Source organism: Dryobates pubescens, chromosome 2 (genome assembly GCF_014839835.1).
Source record: "Dryobates pubescens isolate bDryPub1 chromosome 2, bDryPub1.pri, whole genome shotgun sequence".
Classification (NCBI taxonomy): Eukaryota; Metazoa; Chordata; class Aves; order Piciformes; family Picidae; genus Dryobates; species Dryobates pubescens.
Window position 1 is genome coordinate 29,589,459 of NC_071613.1, and position 23,626 is coordinate 29,613,084.

At 39.5% G+C, this 23,626-nt stretch overlaps 1 protein-coding gene across 1 annotated transcript in view; it reads right to left on the reverse strand.

Moving 5' to 3' along the window:
* The window catches only part of PPP1R1C (protein phosphatase 1 regulatory inhibitor subunit 1C), a 49,741-nt gene that overhangs the window by 18,408 nt on the left and 7,707 nt on the right, over window positions 1-23,626 (reverse strand). Inside the window, exons 3-4 of the mRNA XM_009899070.2 lie at window positions 10,219-10,256; window positions 8,273-8,333 (exon numbers count right to left, since the gene is read on the reverse strand). Of these exons, the coding sequence (XP_009897372.1) occupies window positions 8,273-8,333; window positions 10,219-10,256 (99 nt within the window). The remainder of the gene's footprint in view (window positions 1-8,272; window positions 8,334-10,218; window positions 10,257-23,626) is intronic.

Here is a 23,626-nt window from a genome sequence, read left to right on the forward strand (position 1 = left end):
CTAAGTCTCTCCCATTTTCTTTCTATAAAATTTTATGGTGTTATCTACCTTGCCTTCAGCAAGGCTTTCACCACAGGCAAGCTTAGGAAGTGTGTGCTAGAGGAATGGACAATGGGGTGGATTGAAAACTGTCTGAAAGATAGAGCTCAGAGGGTTGTGATCAGTGGCACAACCTAGTTGGCGGTCTGTAATTAGTGGTATCCCTCAAGGGTCAGTACTGGGTCTAGTCCTGTTCAACAGAGTCATCAACAACATGCATGAAGGGATAGAGCGTATCCTCAGCAAGTTTGCTGATGACATAAAAATAGGAGAGGTGGCTGACACACCAGAAAGCTGTGCTGTGATGTGGACAGGCTGGAGAGTTGGGCAGAGACTAACCTTAGGAAGTTCATCAAGGGCAAATATAGGGTATTGCACCTAGGGAGGAATAATCCCGTGTATCACCACAAGTTTCAGGCTGACCTGCTGGAAAGAGCTCTATGGAAAAGGACCTGGTAGTCCTGGTGAACAACATGACGACCATAAGCCAGCAATGTGCCCTTGTGGCCAAGAAAGCCAAAGGTATCCTGTGATATATGAAGAGTGTGTTCATCAGGTCAAGGAATATTGTCCTTCCCCTCTATTCTACCCTGGTGAGGCCTCATCTAGGGTACTATATCCATTTCTGGGCTCCCCAGTTCAAGAAGGACAGGGAACTACCTGAAAAGATACAGGAAAGGGCTACAAACCTGAACATAGGAAGTTCCATCTAAACATGAGGAGGAACATCTCTGCGTTGAGGACGGTGGAGCACAGGCTGCCCAGAGAGGTGCTGGAGTCTCTGGCATCATTCAGAGCTTGTCTGGATGCCATCCTGTGCAATCTGCTCTGTTCTAGGTGAACACGGTCTGGCAGGGAGGTTGGACTAGATGGTCTTCAGAGGTCCCTTCCAACCTCTATTATTCTGTTATTCTGTGAGAAGTGAACTTTATGCTGAACTGAATGAAGTCATTGGAAATAGTCCCCTACACTTCAGTCAGTGTTGGATCACAATGCCACATGAGGCAATTCAGAGACTCGTGCATGGTGCCATCTTTCTCACATGCCGGATAATAGCAACGGGTGACAAGTTATAACACAAACCTCCCGGTTTTTCTGTAGAACAGATGTCAAGCTTAATCTCCACTGAACACCTCAATCTCTCTAAAGGTAGTCTGGTATTTGTTGCAGCCAAGGCCAGAACCATTTTGGAACAGAAGCTGCCAGCTGTGTGAAACGAAAGGTATTCAGATCTGCCAACAGTAAGAAATTAAATAAAGACTATGGCAGCGTCTGTCAACTTTTTGGGCAGCAGTAGAAGGGTTGCAGCCAACTAAACTTGAGATGGCAGCAATCTAGTGTCTCCTATTCACCAACTCAGTGATTTGCTAATTAATTTAGCTCAATTATTTATTCATTTTTTTATATTCTATCCACTGCCATCATGCTACTGTGCAAGTCTGGGGAAGGAAAGACATCAAGCACTGGAAGGTAGTATCTTGGAAAAGATAGGCAGGAAATTTGTTCAAGGCCATGCTACCTTAAGTGGTGTGGTGGCATCAAGGTGCAGTCTGACTAAGATGTGAGTAAGAATAATATATATAGAGAATAATATATATATATATCAAGAGAAGAACTTGTTTTGAAAATAGAATTGCACCTTTCTTTTGTGACCTGGTTAGGCAAAAGGAAAACATGTAATGATACAAGACTGCAGCATGAATTTTCTTCTCCCAGTGCTTCAGGAATTTTGGGCAGATGGGAGACTTCCACTCATGAAGATACGTGCAGTGATGGCACCTTTTCACATCACAACATGAGCAAAAAAGAGTAGCACACACAAACAACAAAACAGAGCTTTGTCTTCTGTTACCTTAGAAATAACATATTGACATAGATCTTCTACTTCAAAGAAATCACCTGAAGAATGGGTGTCACCAGACTAAAGAAAAGATGCTGCTCCAGTAACACCACAGCTCTGTTAAGGGAATAGAGGAAGACGGTCCTGACTTTAGAGTCCTGACCTTCAGCTACTGGATAGTTCCTGCTTTTAGTGGAGCAATCCTAGCCATCTACCCAGTATTTACTGCAGCTCATTATTCAGTGGAAAAAGGAAGTATGAAATACAGTGGGACAACAGCTGAACAACATCTCCTTCTCTTGCACTCGTGATTCATGTGCAGCACAATCATATTAAAAGAAAAAGAAAAAGAAATAAAAATATTATCATTGGAGAGACTGGGAATATGTAATACCCTGGGTCAAAGTGACTTACCCATATAAGAAAGTCCTGACTGAGTACCAGCGCGCCCTGTAAATTTTCACAAACCTGGGCTTGATGTGCAGAAAACTGTAAAATGTGTTATATTGTGGCTAATGTTAACTTCCTAAAAGATATATCTAAGCCAGTGTATGAAGCAGGAATCAAAGACAGACAGTCTTTTTTTTTCCTTTCTGCTATAATACAGTGTTTCTTGTTCTTATGATGTGTTTATCTATTGCTAGAAACTCTTCAGAGAGTTTGTCATATAAGAGTCAGCCTGTAAATCAAGACAAGTTTCTGTAGTCACTGCCTAAGACTTACAAACCTCATTCCTCTGCCACTTGAAGTAAATTTAGCCTGAGATTTTTGTTCCACAATGAATTTAGCCTGAGATTTTTGTTCCACAATGATTCTCCTGGGCTCCAAACTCAGCACTTATCACACTAACAATAATCTTTTATGTCTCCAGACTCTCTCTGTGTTCCTGGTTAACCTTCAGTCGCAATGTAATGAGATGCATCAGACACCATCAAGCTGGCCTAAGGGGTTACAAATTTGGATGAGGGCCACACACTGTACTAATTACTTCTAATAAATTACATATTTCAGGAGGGACATCATGATTTTAATCATTTATTCTGCATGTTATTTCCTTTGGAGACAAGAACAAGCAGGCACTAAACAAGCCAAGCATCTGAAATTCATGGCAGAAGCTAAAAGGAGCTCATTTAATATCAACCATGATTGTAAATATTAGAATTATGCATGTATCAAATCCCTGGGTCTGAACACTTTGGGAACAGTCAGTGAGTCTTGGTTGTTTTAATGAGCCAAACCAAAAGGATGTCTTTGAATGTTCCTTAGATTTAATCCCATTTCAAATGTTGTAGCTGGGGCCTAGCTCAAGAAAAAACACCTTTGTTTCTATGCAAAGAAAAATGCATTAAGAGGGGAATTTAAAGAATGTATTTCCCAAAAGGCTGCAAGGAAAAACTGTCAAATGTACCTTTCACCTCTGTAGAGAAAGAATTATGATTTGATGGCAGAACATTGCAATGGTGGTCCAACAAACTCAGAATACTGCACAAACTTTCTTTAATGCTCATTGAAATCAGCTGGATCTTAAGGCTGATCTAAATAACCTCACTAAGATGAGTGAAGATTTCTTGCTTCCTTGACCTCTCACACATTCACATCAGTAGAGTCTTAATAGGGCCATTCTGCCCCTGTACACTGCACTGGCTAGGCTACACCATGAGTACTGTGTCCAGTTCTGGGGTCCTCAGTTTAAGAAATATGTTGACTTGCTGGAAGGTGTCCAGAGAAGGGCAACAAAATTGGTGAGGGGTTTGGGACACAAGCCCTATGAGGAGAGACTGAGGGAGCTGGGGTTGCTTAGCCTGGAGAAGAGAAGACTCAGGGGTGACCTTATTGCTCTCTACAACTACCTGAAGGGATGTTGTAGACAAGTGGAGGTTGGTCTCTTCTCCCAGGCAACCAGCACCAGAACAAGAGGACACAGTCTCAAGCTGCACCAGGGGAGGTTTAGGCTAGAGGTTAGGAAGAAGTTCTATACAGAGAGAGTGATTGCCCATTGGAAGGGGCTGCCCGGGCAGTTGGTGGAGTCACCATTATTAGAGGTGTTCAGGAGGAGACTTGATAGGGTGCTTGGTGCCATGGTTTAGTTGATTAAGTGGTGTTGGATGATAGGTTGGATGCAATGATCTTGAAGGTCTCTTCCAACCTGGTTTATTCTATTCTAATAAAATCCTCAAACCACTCAGTAACGTGCACTTCCTTTAAAGTGGGAGACCTTGATGGATTTCAGTAGCTACGAGTATTAATAGCAATAGCTGGTAGATAATATGGGAGCTCTAGGGTGCAATGCAGGTTTGGGAACTGCTCAGGCTGTTTTATGTTTGTCTTTGTAAACCTTGCTTCCTGTCACTTCAGTCTATGTTTCCTTTCAAGGATGAACTGAGATACCAACGAAAATGTGACAATGTAGGTAAAGAAAACCTGACTCAGTACAAAGTGTGCCTTGTGATGGAAAGTTGCAGTTGTAACCCTGAGAATCAAATGTGCTCTTTTGATTTTCAAGTGGTAATGAGATGCCAAGGAAACAGCATTACCTGGGATAAGTGCAATCTGCCTCTGCCTTTGTAGTCTAAGGTGATTTCCACTTGGTCCCTCTCTACCTGAGAGGGTTGTCACATTTTAGACTTCTCTGGCAAGTGTGAGGGGAAGAGGGTAGAAATTCAAGAACACTTTCAGGAGCTGCTTTAACCCAGTGATTAAAATAATCAAGATATCTCTAAAGATGTAATTTGTGGATGGATGGATGGATGGATATTTGTGCTAAGACAGTTTGGTGTCCACTTTGACACAGAGGAAAGTGACCACAGGATTATTCCCATTTTTGGCACACAGAACAAGAAGCAGATCAGTAAATAGGAGAAACAGGCCTTACACAATGAGAACTGACTGCAAACTATTGCCTTAGGTAATACTCCTGACTCTTCAAATTGAGAAACTTTCCTCTGATTAATTTGTGGTAATTTTCATAGGGAGGCTCAAGTCAACCTTCACATGGAAGAGCAGCTTAAAATAAAAGAATGTGATGGAGATTCAAGATTAGCATATTGGATCATTGGAAGCTACAGAAGGATAAGATGATTTGAATTTCAGACAAAAGAGCCCAAGAGTAACAGAAGAAAAAATGTATCACAAATGGGGGAAATAAAGGTGATGAATCCTCAGATAAGAGTGCTGCTCTACCTGGCAAAAAAATGTGATGAGGTAAATCACAACCTACTGAAAATTTGATGGATTCATTTGGTGCAATCTTCAGATAATGATTTTTGTCATCATTGTGTGCTACCTAAGAGTGTGGAATTAAGAAACATAAGTATAGAAGGTATAGAAGAAAAAATATTTTTCAAAGCAAAATGAGAAACCTCTTTGACATCCATTAGGTTTGGTAACATAACACTAACAAGAGTGTTGCACTGGGCTGTTATCTGGTTTGCTGTCTTATTTGCTCTCCAGATTACCACTTAAATCAATAGCTCTCACATTGATTTTTCCAGCACACTGTATTCCAGTAAAAAGAACAATGCTCTGAGATGAGTCAGCTATTTGCTCCATCAGTGGAGACTCTGATACATTTTCATTTAGGAAAATAAAAGCAGGAGCCAAAGTACACACAAATATATGGTAATAAGAACCTACTTGTTGCACCATAACATGACACTGCCTCTGCAGACATGAATTTGCTACAGCTTAGTGCAGCAACTGCAGACCTAAGTCAGGTTAGAGCAAGCCATTGTAAGGATGGAACCAAAATATCTAGGGGTGATTTTAGACAGATAATAACATTGTCTTTCAGTTCAGGTGCTATGGCAGAGGGAAGAACCATGCCCACATTTAAGTAAGAAGCTGATCTCCACGTTTACCATGATAGAACCAACCTCATCATTACTGCATTTTCATTTATTTCATATATTTTCATCTGTTTGCATATTCCATACAATATGTACTATAGCCCTGGCACTGTAACTGGTCATCATTTTTGTCTGATGTTGGTTCTTCTCATTTCAACCATAGTAAGAATTTCATATGTTGTTTTTCACCACAACATGCAGGTCAATTTATTATTGCCCTTTCTCTCTTTCTTAGCCACGAATTCACGAATCCAGCAGCCTGTCCCTCCCACATTTTTGTAATTATTTCAGGAATTTTGCAAGAAGTACTGCAAAAATGTTTTCATACAAAGAAAACATCATAATCTCAAGAACTACCTGGAGATTTTGAGTCAGGCTGAAGTGCAGCTCTTACCGTGGATTCTCTTGACCCCCCCTCTGCTGCAAGCACAGAGCAAAGCTTGTGCCACAGCACTGGTATCTCCCATAGCTCTCCACACATGACTCCTGTCTTGGCTTCCAAGCTCTGCACCCACCTGTAAGTTTGGCTTATTTCTGGGAACTTTGGGTTAACAGCAAGTGAAAACTAGTAAAATACCAGAGAAATTATCAAACAAAAATGTTTTCCCCTCTTTTCCACTGCAAGCTCTGTTTTATGCAGGTTTATTATCTCCATACTAAAATATAAGGCACTAGATTACAGTCTATTCCCACCTTCCATTGGAAACAACCTCAGAGAATATGGAGCAGCCACGGGCGGTGTAGAGAAAAGAGGTTCAGCATCCAGAATCTTTCTTTACTGTATATTGAGTACTATATTGTGACTATACTGAGAAACAATCCACATGCAAAGCTGTGGGAATAGTCTGCAGTTATGAAGTCTGTTATTCTGAAAGCATTGCTGAATATTGCTATCTTTATCTACTATAAAATTAGAATAATTCAAATCATTAAAGAGCATCTGTTTCTCAGTAATGCTTTCATAGCATTGTGTATTTCATATTGCTACACCTGCCTCCTAATCTCTTAGTTTAAACAAAATAACATTCATCTTTTCATAATAATGAAGAAGAAGGAATGACAAATTTTCTACTTCAAGCAATTTTTAAATAAAAGGGATAGTATTTATTGCACTTACAGTAGGGTAAATCCAGAGCAATCAACCCTGTTTATACAAAAGGTTATCAATTTCCAGGTCTGTTCACCTGTGTATTTGGGTGTATCTGGGATTACTGTGCAGTTTAGGGTGTTAATGTGTTGAGAAGAACTATTCTGTGCTTGGCTTTGTTCTGTTTACCAGATATTTCAGGTTAGTTGTAATTAACTTGAATCATATACTTTCCTACTGCTCCCTGGAAACAAGTTGATGCAGAAGCAAACTATGACAGATACTTCCCCAGGTCTCAGCAGGGTATAAAAGTAACACTGCAGTCCTTGAGAGGAACTATGATGACCTGTTGCACAGAGCACTTCATCTGCACAGTAGCTAGTTAAGGCTTGTACAACAAAATAATACAGAAGCAAGATGTTATTGCTACCCATAGGTCACAACAGATGTTGTTGCTACCCATGCAAACATTTTCCTTCCACACTTCCACATAACTGACTGTAAATAAGATTATTTCTAATGTCCAGGACACAAGCTTTAGCCCATTTTGACAAACAGATAGTAAGTCTTGTGTGGCACCGGAGTGATGTTTTAACTGTTGCTAGGACAAGTACTAGAGAACTGAAGCTATAGACCTGGATATGTGGAACTGGTTGATATGGTAAACTACCTAACAGTGGCAGTATTTCATCCAACAAATCAGATATCCTACCAGATTACTTGCCAGGTAATAAATTGTGTTAAGCAGAAGGAATGGAAACTGATATCTATTAAGAGACGCCTGGCAGGACAGCCTTTGGTCTGCAGTCTGAAAATAATCTTGCACTGACAAGTGCCAGTCGGAAGTGCTGATGAACACTATAGATCCTGCTTCACTGCAAGCACCTCAAGTCAGACTCTTTTCTGGGTTATTTGAGGAACAAGCCTTGAATGTAGCTATTTTGTTCACAGCTAATATTCTTGCTGCTTTTATGTTCATTCCTGAAAAGCATGTAAACCCTCTGAACATTTACTGAGATTTCTCGCAAGAAAGGCTTCACACTTCCTACAATCAGACACTCAGCCCCAAACGTTGGCTATTCCTCCTTTCACAGCTGCCTGGAAAGGGAAGTAAATAGAGAGCTATATGAGGCCAGCACTCATAAAATATATGTATTCAAGGAGCTCTCTTCAAAGCTTGGCATTGAATTATCTGCTATATCAAACTAATAAAAGTATCAAGACTTGGCAATTAAAGAATCTATTAAAAAAATAATGCCACTGATGCAAGATTCTGTGATGGGGATAAATAGGTGGTCAGTGCCAGACAAAGTATGAGAAGATCAATGGCTAAGCATGACCCCTTTCCAGGCGTGCTGCTGCTCATGGGCAGAGGAGCTATTGCTGATAGTGGTGGTGCTTTCCCTGCGAGACAGGACACAGGGCCAGAGGGCAAGGGCCGAGACAGTACCTGCACAGTACCTTTGAGGGCGGGTGGGGTGAAGACACTCTGCTTCCTCTGCTTGGGAGAAGCATTCTGGGACTGTGGAAGGACAAACACAGAGACAGGCAGTAAGAGATGGGCACCAAGTGAGTTTTCTTGTCATGGTAGCTCTGGGTCTTGCCCCACAGCTGCTTTCAGAGGGTGCACACACTAGTCCAAGGAGTTTCTCAGAAAATGATACTGTACAGATCTGATGCTAGCTCCTGGGCTTTCATGAATACTGAGAAAACCAAGATTAGATGGAGACAAAAATGTTTAATGGATAGCTTTTATGGCTCTCAGGTACAACAGACCCAATGCTACTGGAAATTACCACTCTGAAAATATATAGTCTAAAGCGTAAATTAAGAGGCTGTACTTTTAACAATCAATGTAACTGATTCTCATAAGGCAAGTAAATATTTGCACATATTAAAATGGAGAATTTACATTAAACAATATTTCTGTTAGATACAGGGTAACAAATGATTGTATAGGTAAGGTAGTATTGAAATTATTAATATATACATTTTTACATAAATAAATGCAAGATTCCACCTTTTGCACTTCTTTCAATGTGCTCTATTATTCCTAAAAGAACAATTTCAGCAACCTGAATTTAACTGAGCCTGATTTAAGTGATATATTTAGAGACAGTTAAATTTTTATGACCCTCAAATCACATCTATGCACAAAAGAGAAATTATGCCAAAATAATGATAGTGAAATTACTTATGGAGTTATAGTAGTATAATTATTCTAATGTATAGTTAGCAAAAAGGTGGAATATATTCCACTGCTAATGCAGACCAATATCAAAGTAGTTAAACTGGTATTCATATTACACCAACATGAAATATGTCCATATAGAAAGGATAATAAAACTACATAAGGTCACACACATAGCTAGCTTTTGAAGACAGAAACACCATACTGCATCCTTACAAAAAAGGTTTTAAAAAGAGTTATGTGTAGGAAAGCTTTGGGTTTTTTTCTCATGTAATAAGTTTCTAGCTGTATTTGATCATAGTGATGTCGCCTCTCCCCAAATAATTGCAAAAAATGCCCCCTTTTTGTTTTTTTCCCCTGAGTAATTTGCCTGGTCTATAAACTCTGAATTTTAATCAGACCTATTCTTCAAGAAACATTTGAGACATCCCTTAAAAAACCACTGTCACAGAGGAAAACCACTGTCACACAAGTATAGCTGATCCTATTGCCTTAGCACAATGGATGGAATGATAACATTTATAAATAAAATATTGTCTTTTTTTGAAAAAGAAAGCTATTTATAAACACTGGGGGATAGGATGTTGATTCTTGCCCTAGTAAATCTTTTTAAGTCTCTATATGAGTCCAAATATGAACCAATCAATACCTCCCTACTGCTATTTAAAGCACTGTCTACTTCTCTGAGCAACAGGTAAAGGAGAAAGAGATAAGTGAATTGCAGGAGCTATGCAAGGGGAGGTTAGGAAATGAGATCGAAGAAGCCAACTTTTAAGTCTTGTGCAAACATCAATGTGCTGCCTGCTGTGGGCTTGGCAGATAATGGGAAGAGGAAAGAGGATTTTTCAATGCTTTTATAGACCAGCAGTGATCTGCAGACTCAAAGCAATGCTGGATGACCTGATCTGGCAGGATCACCTTGGGCCATGTTTAGTATTATTTGCCTGTGCGTGGGAGCAAGACAGAGGGGAAAATTGCCTTTCCCAGTGTGCTGCTGCAGGGATAAGGGAGAGCTGTCAGAGCTGAGACACAGCACAGTTTCATACAGTCCTGGTTGGAAAGCAGCTATTCTTGAAAGGCTAGGTTATACCAGAAGTGGTGTGATGATGTAAATGAAAACACTAACCAGAATGAATCATTGCATTTCAAAGCAGTTTTAAAAACAGACCTACTTTAGCAATTAATATGTTTTTCAAAGAATTTAAAAATCACTTACCTGTGCCTGTGAGATGTTTGTTCTCTTCTCATCTTTTTCTAGGGGAGGAAAAGATATGGAAAGCGAGAAGTTAGTACAAAAGCATTTCTCAGCGCTAGCCCTTGTGACTCTGCCCTGAACCCTACAGGACTACTATCAATAAGAAATTAGCCTTCAGATTTGCAGCTTTTCTTTCTCTTTTGTGTGTCTCAGGAAACTAGATCAGCATTCTCAGGCCCTGATCAACATTCATGCATAAGCACTGAGTCTAAAACACTTCATTCCTATTTCTTGTCTGTGAATAAACAGCAAGTGATGGAGTGCCTTTAGTAGCAGGTCCTTTGACCAGGCTTGCAGCCTGGAATTTTATTGTGGAATCATTTTGTGGTCTTCATTTGGTTTAGACTATAGAAGCAGTCAGTATTAGAGATTTCCACTGAAAATAAGCATCTCTGAGAATCTGAGGACGGTCAAGATCTTCCTAACTGTTGCATTTATTCAGGTTTTGCATGACATTATTTTTCTACTGCTGTCTTGATGTGGTTAATGGCCAGAAAATTTTCCAAGTATTTGACAAAGATCATATAGGATCTTTGATGCATAGGAGTCTGAAGCGCTAAAAATAAAATGCCATTAAAAACAGATACCTCAGTTTCTCACTGTACCAATGCCCCTTCTAAAATTTTCCACATGTAGACATCAACGTGTGATTTCCACTGAGGTGTTGCAAACCTGTAAATGTAGGTCTGAGGAAAGAATTAGATCTAGGCCATATCACTTTATCTAACTTATTCTCCAGATGCTGGCTGCTTGTGGTATGCTGTGTGTGAGGGGAAGAAGCAGTCCAGGCAGACAGACTATTGTATTCTTTACCACTGCATCTGTGCATCTTGCAAACATTAATTGCCTTGCCATAATTTTTCAATGTATATATTCCCCATATATCTTCACAGGAAAGGCATTCAAATGACTTATAGGCAAGGTTAAAAAGGGTAGTTGAAAACAGTGCTGATTACTAAAGCATGGTCCCACAGATACTAAATTAGACAGGACAATCAGGAGGCCAGTTCCTGCCATTGACATTTCTATGAACTTTGGTAAGGTGACTAATCTCTTCCTTGACTTCCTTACCTGTAAATAAATATAGCAGTGTCTATTTAAGTGTAGGAGCATCTATTCGCCTTTGTAAACCACTTCAGTGTATGAAGTTAGGCTGGCCTAATGGGTGATTATTTATGTGCTTGTAATCTTTCTTATCAGTATAACAAACAGCCTTTGACTTCAATGACACAACACTGGATATTTTTTATTATTATTAATTTTTTTTTTTGAGGCTGAACTTTGAATAATTCAGGAACTTTCAGCAGAGAACAATGAAAAGTGAAATATGTCCCATTACTTCCTGAAATTCTAAACTTGCTCAGACGAAAAATGTGTTTTGAAAATCCAATCTGAGGCTTGCATAAGGAACAAAACCTGCAATAGGCAGCTTTGTTGGGTTGCAGGTCTTTTTTCCTAAGGATGCACACAGCTCTAATCCTTTGGGCTTGCACACTTAGTGTTCCTAGTGGGGGTGACATTAAGCCTACAGAACTGGAAGTTTCCAGTCTTTCCTTTCATTTAGAAGCACTTTTATGACAGGCAACACTGGAAACAAGAACTAGTCCTCTATGGAGGTAGAGAAATTGTTCATATCCGCAGGGCAAATAATGCCAGTGAATAAGCATCAAACATGAAAATTTAAGAATGATTTACAAAATTACATGGACGGGTTTCTAAATGTACTAAAAAGAGATCATAAATAAAACTGAAGGAGCAAAAGAGTCAGACTTGAGGACACCTCTGAGGACATGAGGTGTTTCAAGTGAGTTGTCAGATGAAGGGAAAGGTAGAGTTCATCAGAGATGCAGTTTGGTCAGTGCTACATTTTGGCATGCATTTATTTTTGAGGAGAGAAAGACCATTGCGTGTTGTGGTATTTCAACAGGTATTTTGATGAAAAAGTCTCAATGGAGAGTATACATTTTAAGGAGAGGTGACAAGGAATGGGAACAAGAAAGCTGAGAACCCTGAGTGCCATAGATTGAGGCAAGGGGGAGACGGAACATAGAAGTAGCTGAGGTAGTAATAAGAGAGAGGAACAGTGGGGTTGTAATAAAAGTAAAAGGAGGAATTTAGTGGTGACAGAGAGCAGAGCAGGAGTGCAGTGCAAGCTGGAGCTCAGTCAAGAGCTCAACATTCTTCAGTTCCCATTGACCGCTGTGCAGTCAGGATTCTGCTCACACAAAAAAATCACAGTTATGCATAATGAGAAATTTCCTTATCATATTTGTAACTGGCAAATACACCGCAGAGAATGTTGAGCACAAGTGATCACCTATTTTTCTCATATATGAAACAAAGCCCAAGCTCTCAATAGGTAACTTCTTCCTAAAGGTTTGCCAAGAGAGAAGGAATCTTTTAAATGATGCTCCATATTTCTCCCTCACAGACCATAACACTGCTCACAGAACACAATATACCTGTATTTCCAGTTTAATTTATTTTTGGCTCCTCTAATTAGCTAACACAAATCTAATTACTCAAGTAATTTCCTGACAGTTTTGGTGGTTTTGTTTTAAAGTGATGCAATACGAATCATACAAAGAACTGAAAACAGATTTGTACATACCCAAGTTACTGGACAGTTGGGGTACTTAAAAATAAGATTGAAGCTTTGTTTAGAAGTTTTTTACACCTGTGCTGGAAAGAAAAAACAGTTGAGGATTTTACCCCTTGCTGGGTGAATAATGTTGAGGCTAGCATGACCCTCACCTCACGTATACAGGACCAGTACCTGGCAAATAAACAGGGGTTTGGGCTTTTCCTTCCCCAGGAAGAGAAATTGTCTGTGTTCATCAATGAAAGGTTCAGTCTAAGGGATATTTCTATCAGTCCAGATGTGTAACAGACCTTCTGAAATGAAGCTTTAGCTCTTTAAGGAGAGACACATTTGAAAGTCCATCTCCCTGCACAGAGCCCCTATCAGTATTAGAGTTCTAAGCTTCAGTTTTACCCAGAGCAAAATCTCACCCATTTGCAGTGAAGCCTTCAAGATTTGGCCCAGCTATATTACAGAAATATGGGGGAAGAAACACCAAGAGATTCGTCTCCAAATGCTTGTGTAAGTAGAGCTCTTCTGCATGTTTAACAGCACATCCCACCTGGCCAAGCTGATTAAATAAGCTGAGCTGCCCCAAAGATGTTATTATATGAGGTCAGAAAAGAATCGAGTGAAAGGAGGCCAGGATGACAACCATTAGATGTTGCTGATTGCTTTTTTCAGGAGTCTCTACTGTGACCATGCTGGGGGAAGCCTTGTGGTTGTTAAAGAGTAAGATCAAAATTCATCTGCCTCTCTTCTCCCACTGGATAATGTTAATGCACTTGGAGCAGCTATGCAGGGAAAGAGGTGACCTATTCTAAAAGACTTGGCCTCAGATATGACCCATGGGTTCTGCAGTGGAGTCATCCAGCAAAGGCTTATCTCATCCAGTTAAGTACTCTGCTTGCTTTCCCCTTGCCAAGAGCAAATAAAAGCTTTTTCTGTTGAGTTTCAGGCAGGCACTAGAAAAACATAACAGGTCTGAAAGGTATGCTTTTACACAAAGGAAACTCAGTAAGAGGCTGGTATCATTGATGGAAACAAAACTTGTAGAGAGTTTGAATTTTCCTTGGGAAAAAAAGGTGACAAGTTTAAGATAAAAAAAATCCCGTGGAGCAGACAGAGCTTTGGATTTGGTTAGCTTCTGATATAGTGTTGAAATTTGTCCTTAAAACTAATAAACACAATGCTCCTTATTTGCTCAAATAGTGGAAATAGCTCATGAGCTGCATGCCTGTAACAGGTTTTAGTCAAAGAATGTTTAAACAAAAATAGTTTGCATCTGAAAGAAATGAGCATGATGAGAGGCTTTAAGGACACAATGTCACTGTCAGTCGGGAGCCTTATCTTCATATAAACACTGCCAATAGATATAGCAAATTAGATGAACAGAGGCAAGGATCTAATCTTTCACATGCAAACACTAGTGCAGGACACCTCAAGCTACAGACAAGTCAGATAATGCTTCTGCTATGAAACAGTTCAACCAGTTTCATTTCATTAGTTCTGATGAAACGTCTCCATGGCCAAACAGTGCTATGTCTGTGAACAATGGGTTTTTCTCAAAACAGGTGAAAAAAAATAACCAAATGCTGAGTTTGTGAAACAAACTCATTGAAATCTGACTTAAAAATTGACTCTCATAATATGTTGGGGTTTTTTTTCTGATATCAAAACTACTTTTCCTTTCCTTCACAAAGTGAAACAAGATAAAAAAATATTTAATGCTTTGTTTTTGCCAGAGTTCTAACTACATATTGCCAGATCAGGTTTTTTTCCTAAACCACAGTTAAGAAAAGGATAACAGTTCAAAAAGGCAAACATAAAAAATGCTTATGTAGTTAACTTTTTGACTTTCCCTTGATGGTGTTTTTTTTTGCCTGTATCTGTTGATGGAGACTGGAGTATGGGTGTACATTTAATTATAAAAAATCTCCTGGTAAGCCCTCCTGGCATGAGTGTGTTTCTGAAAATCTTCACATTGCAAAAAGCACCTCATTAAACTCCAGTATCCCAGCTGCTGTGGTAAATGTAGCTGGAGGGTCTGCTCCCCTCCTCATTCAAGTGCTGACAAGAGAGTGAGTACATTGCAGTTCTGCTGCATCTCACACACTAATCAGTATCTAAATTACATCCTGGCCCTTCAGGGAACACTAATAGCAGGTTTCATATAGGAAATATTAATAAAAACATAAGGGAGAGAGGAATTTGCTATACACACAAGCATTTGCATGCTTGTTCTACCAGGCATTTGCAGTTATGTAGAATGGGAAAGGTCCCATATTACTGACAGCACCATCACCAAGAGATCAAGGGCAGTTTTTTCCAACTAGTTCCTGACTATATACCAGTGGTTTGTAGTTCAATAAAGTGCCACAGGCCAGATGAATCAACTGTTTGAACACATAAAATTTTTTCCAGGTAAATCATCCCATTTATATTTACATTGCTCTGTTTATGTCCTTCAATATTCAAGTATCCATTATTACTATTGAGAGTAGGGGCAGCAATTTCCTTTGTTACACCAAATCTCGCCTAATGGTGCGCAGTCAAACCTCTAAATGAAAAGAACAGCATGCACAATATCTGCTCCAAACTGCATCTAGATCTCTGAACATCATACAGGCAGTATCCAAGGCTGTGCTCTTTGAACTGCACAGCCATAAGAATATGAAATAAAAACACCTTTCATAAACTACATAGATCAAAATGTCTTTAAAGTGCACATTCTGAGACCATAATCTGGTTTGGAAGAAACTGGAGACGCTGAAAATCTCAAATGTGAATTTAAATGTATTTGTTTACATCACACATCTCGGAACAGAATAGCAGTGCCTGATTCACCACCTTGTTATTCCAGTTTCATGCCAGACTCATGGAAATCAGTCTTGTTTTACTGGCATTAAACAGGAATACAACAGTGATGAATCAGATTTGCAGCCTTACCACAGAGCAGCCATGAATTATTACAATAAGCACAAAAAAATCATCTCTCTCTTAAGCATTTTGCTTTTGACTTTTCATTCTCCTTCCCTAAGATACCCTTTAAATGTAAACATAAACCAAATTCTAAATAAGTCACATAAATCAAATATAGCTTCTTAAAATATACATTAGAAGAGAATCTGAATTTAATTAATTCTTTTCTCTCTTTATATAAATAAGGATGAGCTGTTCTGTCTGCCTTCTTGGAAGCACACTTCTGCCTGGCTTTGCACATTCTAGCTGCTGCCAGCTCTGTAAGGCTTTTTCTGATACTATCCTGGCTGTGAAAGATGGAACACAAAACAGGCTTGTAGAGAAACCTGGCATGAAAAAATTGTGGGATTATAGAGCTCTCTTAATTGGGAGAGACCTTTAAGGTCATAAAGTCGACCTCCAGGTCACCACTAAACCATCTCCCTCAGCACCACATGTACACCTCCAGGGATGAAGACTCCACTGCATCCCTGGGCAGACAGTTTCAATGCTTGAGAGCCCTTTTTATGAAGAAAATTTTCCTCATGTCCAATCTGAATTTCCCCTGGTGCAACTCATGGCTATTTCCTCTCATCCTATCACGTGTTGCTTGGGAGAAGAGACCAACCTGAGACTGAAGGTTAAATAACCTCAGTTCCCTCAGCTGCTCCTCATAACACTTGTTCTCTAGACCCTTCACCAGCTTCACTGCCCTCCTTTGAACACACTTCAGCACCTTATTGTAGTGAGGAGCCCAAAACTGAACCCAGTACTCAAAATGCAGCCTTGCCAGTGCTGAGTACAGGGGGACAATCACTGCCTAGTTCTGCTGGCCATAATACTTCTGGTACAGGCCAGGAAGTGAATAGCCATCTTGAACACCCGTGCACGCTGCTGTTGGCCAGCACCCCCAGGTCCTTTTCTACCAGGTAGCTTTCCTCAAGGCTTTACTTTTCCATGGGGTTGCTGTTACCCAAGTGCACAACCCAGCATTTGGATTCGTGGAAACTCATGGCATGGGCCTCACATCACCAACTTTGTCTGTCCAGATCCTTCAGAAGTTTCTTTTCCTCATGACACAACAGGCTTTTTCCTGTTGCCCCGCTCCATGAGAGGACCAGATGAGCAAGGAGTTTGGAGCAGACCTTCCTGACATGAAGACTCTCATTCATCATATGGGGAAAACTACAAACTTAGTAGTTCTTCCCAGAGGAAGTAATTAACAGGAAGAAATACACTTGAAATAAACATTCTAGTTTATTTCAAGTAAATACCTGGGTAACTAATGCAAAGATTTACTTTAAATCACAATATAAGCAATCCTAGGCTTAAAATTGCTTTCTTCTAGTCTCTTCTAGTTGCTTTCTAAACAACACAAGCTGCTGTTTGGTGAAGGAAACGGAGATGGCTTTCAAAGAACAACTGACCAAGTAAGAGGAACTGGGAGGAGGTAAGTAAAAGTCGTCTTATACATTTGATCTCTCAGATGAGACATTTACTGGAACCAATATAAATCTATTACTAGATGACCAGGAGCTAAACTTTTTATACAATTTGCAGCTAACCAGTGTGGACTCAAGGCATCAGAGCTGGGAGAAACCTCTGGCAAGACCATGGGGTGTCACTGTGCCACTGTCTGCCCCTGCACTGCTTCAGAACACCCTTAAACAGACACATTCCAAAAGAACACCATTTAGTTAACAGTAAAGTACTTCTTTCACATCCAGCACAATGAAGTTAAACTTAATGGCAAACCTGTGCTGAATGTTACATTCCAACCACCTACAAAGAGCAGTTTTACCAATGCCCAGCTCCACTGAGCAATGCTTTTAAGTAAAATGTGTTCAGCACCAACAGGTGGAGAGCTGCTTGGTGCAGGCACTGTAACAAATCTATGCTCTGTATCAGGGAAGAAAAAAAAAATCTAGGGAAATAGAACTTTTGAAGCAAGTAGAAAGCATAAAAATGTTTTGCTGTGGACTTTATTAGCCCACAAGCAACAGGAAGTTTTACCATTGACTTAACAGTCAATGTTTTATTCTAGATATATAGCAGGAGTTTGGTTTTTTAAAAAAGGCAATCTACTTTCTCATTTAATAAACCAGTCCTACAGTTAGTGCAACTATAAAAGAATATCAGCCATACATTAACTGGTTTCTGAATTATAACTCTTACTCTTTATCTAAACTAAGGAATGACAGTCATATTAATATTCACTGCATCTTTTACAATTCAGGTTCATTCAGTTAACTAAGTAAAAATAAGTGAGACAAACTGAAGAAAACTGCTGTGACCAGTGATGTGAAATCTAAACCCCTCAGTGTATTGGGAAGACTGATGGTAAACTCAAATCTCAAAATGTACAAAGTCAGACTGAAAAGATACATAGATACATGATGATGTACATATGAGTCTCTTTTATGCACATCTATTTAGGATTATTCAAATCAAATATCTCTTTTAGATTGAAATATGCATAAGAAAAAAGTCCCTTATTCTTGAAGCAAATAAATGTAAATTAGGGGACCCTGACTTTTTCATGACCCAGAAGGGGAGCCTGACAGCCAGAATTTCTGGGTGCCCCAGGTGCTGATGGAGAGCCAAACTGAACTGCAAGAGGACCCTGGAAAAATAGACTTTCACAGCAATATGGAACAAGGTAAAGGGCAAGGACTGGAAAATAGATCTAAAGCACGTGTTGTGATGTCTCAAAGTTTGTTCAACTATGTAGAACACTCTTCATTGTAAGGTTACATTGACACCGGGTCTATTCTGACACAAAAGCAGATGTCAATAAAGATTACATCTTTGCTGCATGAAGGGCAGTTTCCATGCTCTCAGCGTATCCTCATATGACCTGAAACCTAACAGTATAAGAAGGGCAGTGGAAATAAAGGCATTGTTTGAGAGGTTAGGGGAGGGCCTAACTACTGAGTAACTGCCAGCAAATATTCAAAGAAACAGACACCTGCAAAGTGCATGTCCCCAAGCAAAACGTACTGTGAGGCTACTATATATTTGCAAATAATGGCTACTGTTATACCAAATGTAACAAAAGCAATATGCACAAAAAAAATTGAAATGGCTTGAGCTGAGGCAAAGACCATGAAGAAAAATTCATGGTTACCAGAAATACAATGCTCACCAGTACCCTGCTATATATTTAAATAATTTCCTAATATCTTCATATGCAAGAATCAGTTGTGATAGCAAATGGCTCAGAACTGACTCATTGATTGCAATCTTTGTGCATCAGAGTTACAGCTGCAATAGCTATCACTAAGCAGTCCCTTTCTCAGCTGTGAGCTCTAGAAGTAGGGTAAGATCTAAAATAAAAGCCAGCAGCAGCAGCCAAAACTAAAATGTCAAACATTTCTTAGCATGCTGTAGCTCATAAAGCCACACACAGTTGTGTATTGTACGTTTGGGAAAGTGACATTTGCCAGGGGAGAAGAAAACAAATACAAAACAATAAAACTCTTCCTTAGCTAGTGATTATTATTGCTGCCTTCGCAGTTTCCTTCCTTTTGGAATACTATTTCAAGGACTTCAATACGAATGTGTTGTAAAAGTAGTCCTGGCCAACTGCTCATGGCTTGCTTGTAGGTAGAATGCACACACATAAAGTGCCTCACATACATGTATCATGTTATGCAGGATGAAGAGAACTATAAATAGTAGTACTTCTTGGTGTTTGTCACCCTTTAACAAAAAATACCAGTTTTGTAAATTCATTCTTGTTTCAAGCTTTCAGAGAGCCAGCGAAATGACTGATAATCTCATTCTCACCATTGGCCTGCCTAGGGGGGATAGAAAAGGCAGGGCAATCATCATTAACTCAAATGCAGCCAGCTGTAATTTCCAAAGGCATTTTTCAGAATTCCTGCTAGCCTCACTACATACCAGAGACAGAGGGGACCCTGGACTCTGTTTTATACACTTCCATCTGTACTGTCACAACCAGAAACACCTCATTGTGATTCCTTTGGAATGAACTATTCGACACCCTCCTATGAGATATGCTGCACACGTTAAAGGCTAAGTCACACACTAGAACCAGCATCTTAGGAAGCTTGAAATCACATTTCCAAACCATTACAGCCCTGCTATCTATTTACTGTATTTCCAAAAACAGACAGTGAAAACTTAATGTTGATCTGCATAAAAAATCTTCTGGATCATAACTTTTAAAAGGTAATCTTTTCTCCCCTGCACTCCTAATCTCTTTTTAGTTTACCAACACAATTGCACTTCAAAGAGAAAATGCTATAAAATAGCACATAGTAATAGAAAGGTGTTGCATTCAGACCAGTTGTACTTGTGGGTTAACTTGCTCCCTAATTCTGTGGCTGTAGATCCTAAGACAACAGGGAGAAGGTAAAGCAAGTGCTGCAGCCACATGGTGGTGAATCCTAGAGATGTTACTCTTTGGTGGTGGTCAAAGAAAGAGTGGGAAAGGTTCTTTCAGATCTTCTTTGTTTGGTGCCCCTGTTTGAGAACAGCTATGGCAGAGAACTTCAGAAAGACTTGAAGGGAACACTATCACCACAAGTTTCTGAACAGTGGAGGCTAAGTGCTAAAGTGTTTAGGCTATGGGATGTGTGGGTACAGGGATAAGCAGTACTGCAGGATGCAATAGAGATCACTGCTTTATTGAACTTTGCCTTGCTCAAGCTCATTTTCTGCCTGGTGCGACTCTTTGTTGCTTGTCTCATCAGAATGAAGGACACAGGGACACAGCCTCAGGTGAAAAACACCTTTAAAATGCACATTTGTCAGCTTAGCACTGCAAACTCTATAAGAGCAGTTTGGTTCCACAAGATAAATAACACCAAGACATTAATTCAGTGTGGTATATCTGCATCCCAGATACCCCAGGGAGAAAAAAGAACAAGAGTAAGCATGCAACTCTACTCCATTCTGCTATTCTCTTGATACTCCAGTAAAGCCATTTGAGGAAAACAGTAGAAGTGATAATTTCAGATACAGGCACGTGAATAGCCATTGGAGAGAGAGAAGGGGCAAACAGCTCCTTCCAATAGACTGTAGCTTAATTCTACCCTAGATGGCTTTAGTTACTGTAAAAAGAGACTTGGCTTGTCCAGCTGATCTTGTTTCTACCAGGTGATGACACAAACACCTCATATTCACAGGAAACCTAAGCTAAGCTCTACATCTCCCTGCGCTCTGAATTTCTGCAGTCTTGTGCAGTTGGCAAAAACTTTCATGACTGATAACTTCACTTTGTTCAGAGTCTCTGCTAGCTCATGGTCCAGATTCATTCAGTTTCCACTCTTGGTGTTTTGCAGTGAAGCTTCAACTTCGGTTACTCCACATAAAGAGTTAAATTTTGTCTCTGAAAGCTCAATAAATGGGGCTATCTTGATTGATGCTTTAAGTGCAACCCCTTCCCAATATTCTGAACATAATGAGGTAAGGGCTAAAAGCTGGATTCTCTCTCATCTATCTGCATTATCTATTTATTCCACATACATCACCATGGTAAATGAGTGCTGCATTAAGTACTAAATTGTAGAGGTCAGGCAAACCATGCATCGTTTTCTTTCCCTCTCAGCAGGCTGAAATATTTATTAATGGATTTTAGTTTATTACCTGATGTAAGCCAAACCAAAACAAAAAAGAAAGTTAAATCAATATTATCACATTATTGAAGTATAATTTAAACATAATCCCAAGTCAAACTAATTTGATATTCTTATTCAAAGCACATCTTATGTTTAAATGGACCAAATTTCAAATGGTTACTAAATTTTTTTACCACTTAAAAAAACACAAGCACTCAAAATACAAAGAGAATATTTGCCACAGGCTAAAGTGTACTTATTGTGATCAAACTATGTAATCTTTTATTTTTAAAGGCTGCCAAATACCCAGATTGTATACTCAGGTAGCTATATTAAATATAGCTTAAGTACTTTGACTATAGGCAGTAGTTAATTACACCTAGGCATTTCACACTTTAAATAGAAAACTCACCACCTATGCAGAATTCTCATCAAAACAAATTCTATGAGGTGTTTAAGTATTTGGCACAGTACAAATCTGTTAGAGTACCTCCAGCAAAATACTAAACCTTATGAATGCAATGAAGCTAGAAGCTGCCCAACTAGCTTCTTTAACCAGGTTGGGTAGTTGTGCACATTGCTATCTTCCACCCATAGCATGACTCTTTGTCACGTTAACAGGCACAGAAGTGATAACATAGGTAAACAGTCTGAAAGGTTATCAGTCCTGAAGCTGAATAATCAAACAGCTGGGAATCTGTAACGTGATGACATATATATTAGAAATTGTTTGCAAATGAGCTCCTGGATTGAATAAGGTTGTTTCTATGGTGCTTTTGTATAAGGAATGTGGAAAACAGACAAAGAGTGCAAGGTTCAACTCTAAAAATACCTCCTTAGCTTTCAAATAGCTCCAAGGACATTGATCCTTCCAACACAAAACCAACAGGAGGCAGGGAGTAGGAGGAACAAGTAATGTGATGGTACACATTAGGAGCTTAGCTGCACTGATACATAAAACAGAATGTTGATTAATTTAAGGCTGGAATGAGGGAAATGTATTAATGCAATTCCATCTACAGTCAGAGCAAGTAAAATTTTTGAGTTTGGCCTCTCAGCTGTACTTCTCTAATCTGGGCCAGAAATCTGAGCCCTGGTTGTGAAAAACCAACCTCTATTTCCAGTCTGCTGGGCTGGCTCAGGCCTTTCCACAGACCAGATCCTTCTCAGACAGTTCTTCATTCCATACTCCCCCATCTCACAGAGGGAAGGCAGGCTCTGGTGAATGAGAAGAGCTTGTTCTTGTTTTGACTAAGTTCACTTACTTTAGCCAGCTAGACTGTAGTCAGTAGAAGCAACCAAGCTCATATGGGCTATGTGTCATGTAAAATGGACCTATGCAGCTGTCATTAACACTGAAAAAGAAGGAACCATGGATTTAAAAACAGATAAATAAAGTAAAATAAGCAAATTTTGACCAGAACATGCCCAACACGTTTTACTTTTTACTTTCTCTGAGTAGTTTTCAGACACTGCTCCATGTTAAAGCATTACTTACTGACCAAACAGACAGTCTAGACTCTACTTGGGCACTATATAAAATAATACATGTTTCTTACTGTTTCATACTATATGTTTTACACAATGACTAAAATATTACCAGGGGATGTTTCCATTTCTGAACCAGTGCATTTATAATATCAAAGAATAGTGAAAATGCATCTGGCTGCTTTGGTGATAACCATCAATTTAGGCCCAGTGGTGCCCACTGCACCCCATCCGACTCAAGCTTAGCCCTCTTGTTTGCTGCCTTTACCATACTGCAGGGAGCAGGACTGCTCTTTTGGCAGGTGGTGACAATGATATATGATATCCTTATTGACATGAGAATGGAGAATTTTTGTGAAAGAAGTTCATTGCTTCTTTTTGGAACCTGTAAGCTCTTGCTTCTGGGCTGCATTAAAAACAGCTTAAGCAGAGTTTCCTGACTTTTTTCTTTAGGCCTCTGAACATTTCTTTTTTATTTTTATGGATCAGATCATGGAGTCTTTACTCACACTGCATATGCTCTGGCTTGCTCCATGGACTTATGTGTGCTTGAATTGCAGAGTAAATTCACAGTAATCCAAATGAAAGAGCATTCAAGCATAGTGTATATAGGTAAGAAAAAGGGATGTAGTTTTCCACTAAGCATTTGCAGTTACATATCAGCCTGCAAACAGCAGGATATTTTCAAGCATAGACATTTTCATCTCTGTTCTGAAATGCCTATCACCTGACAGGTCTTATGCAATGTTTGTTT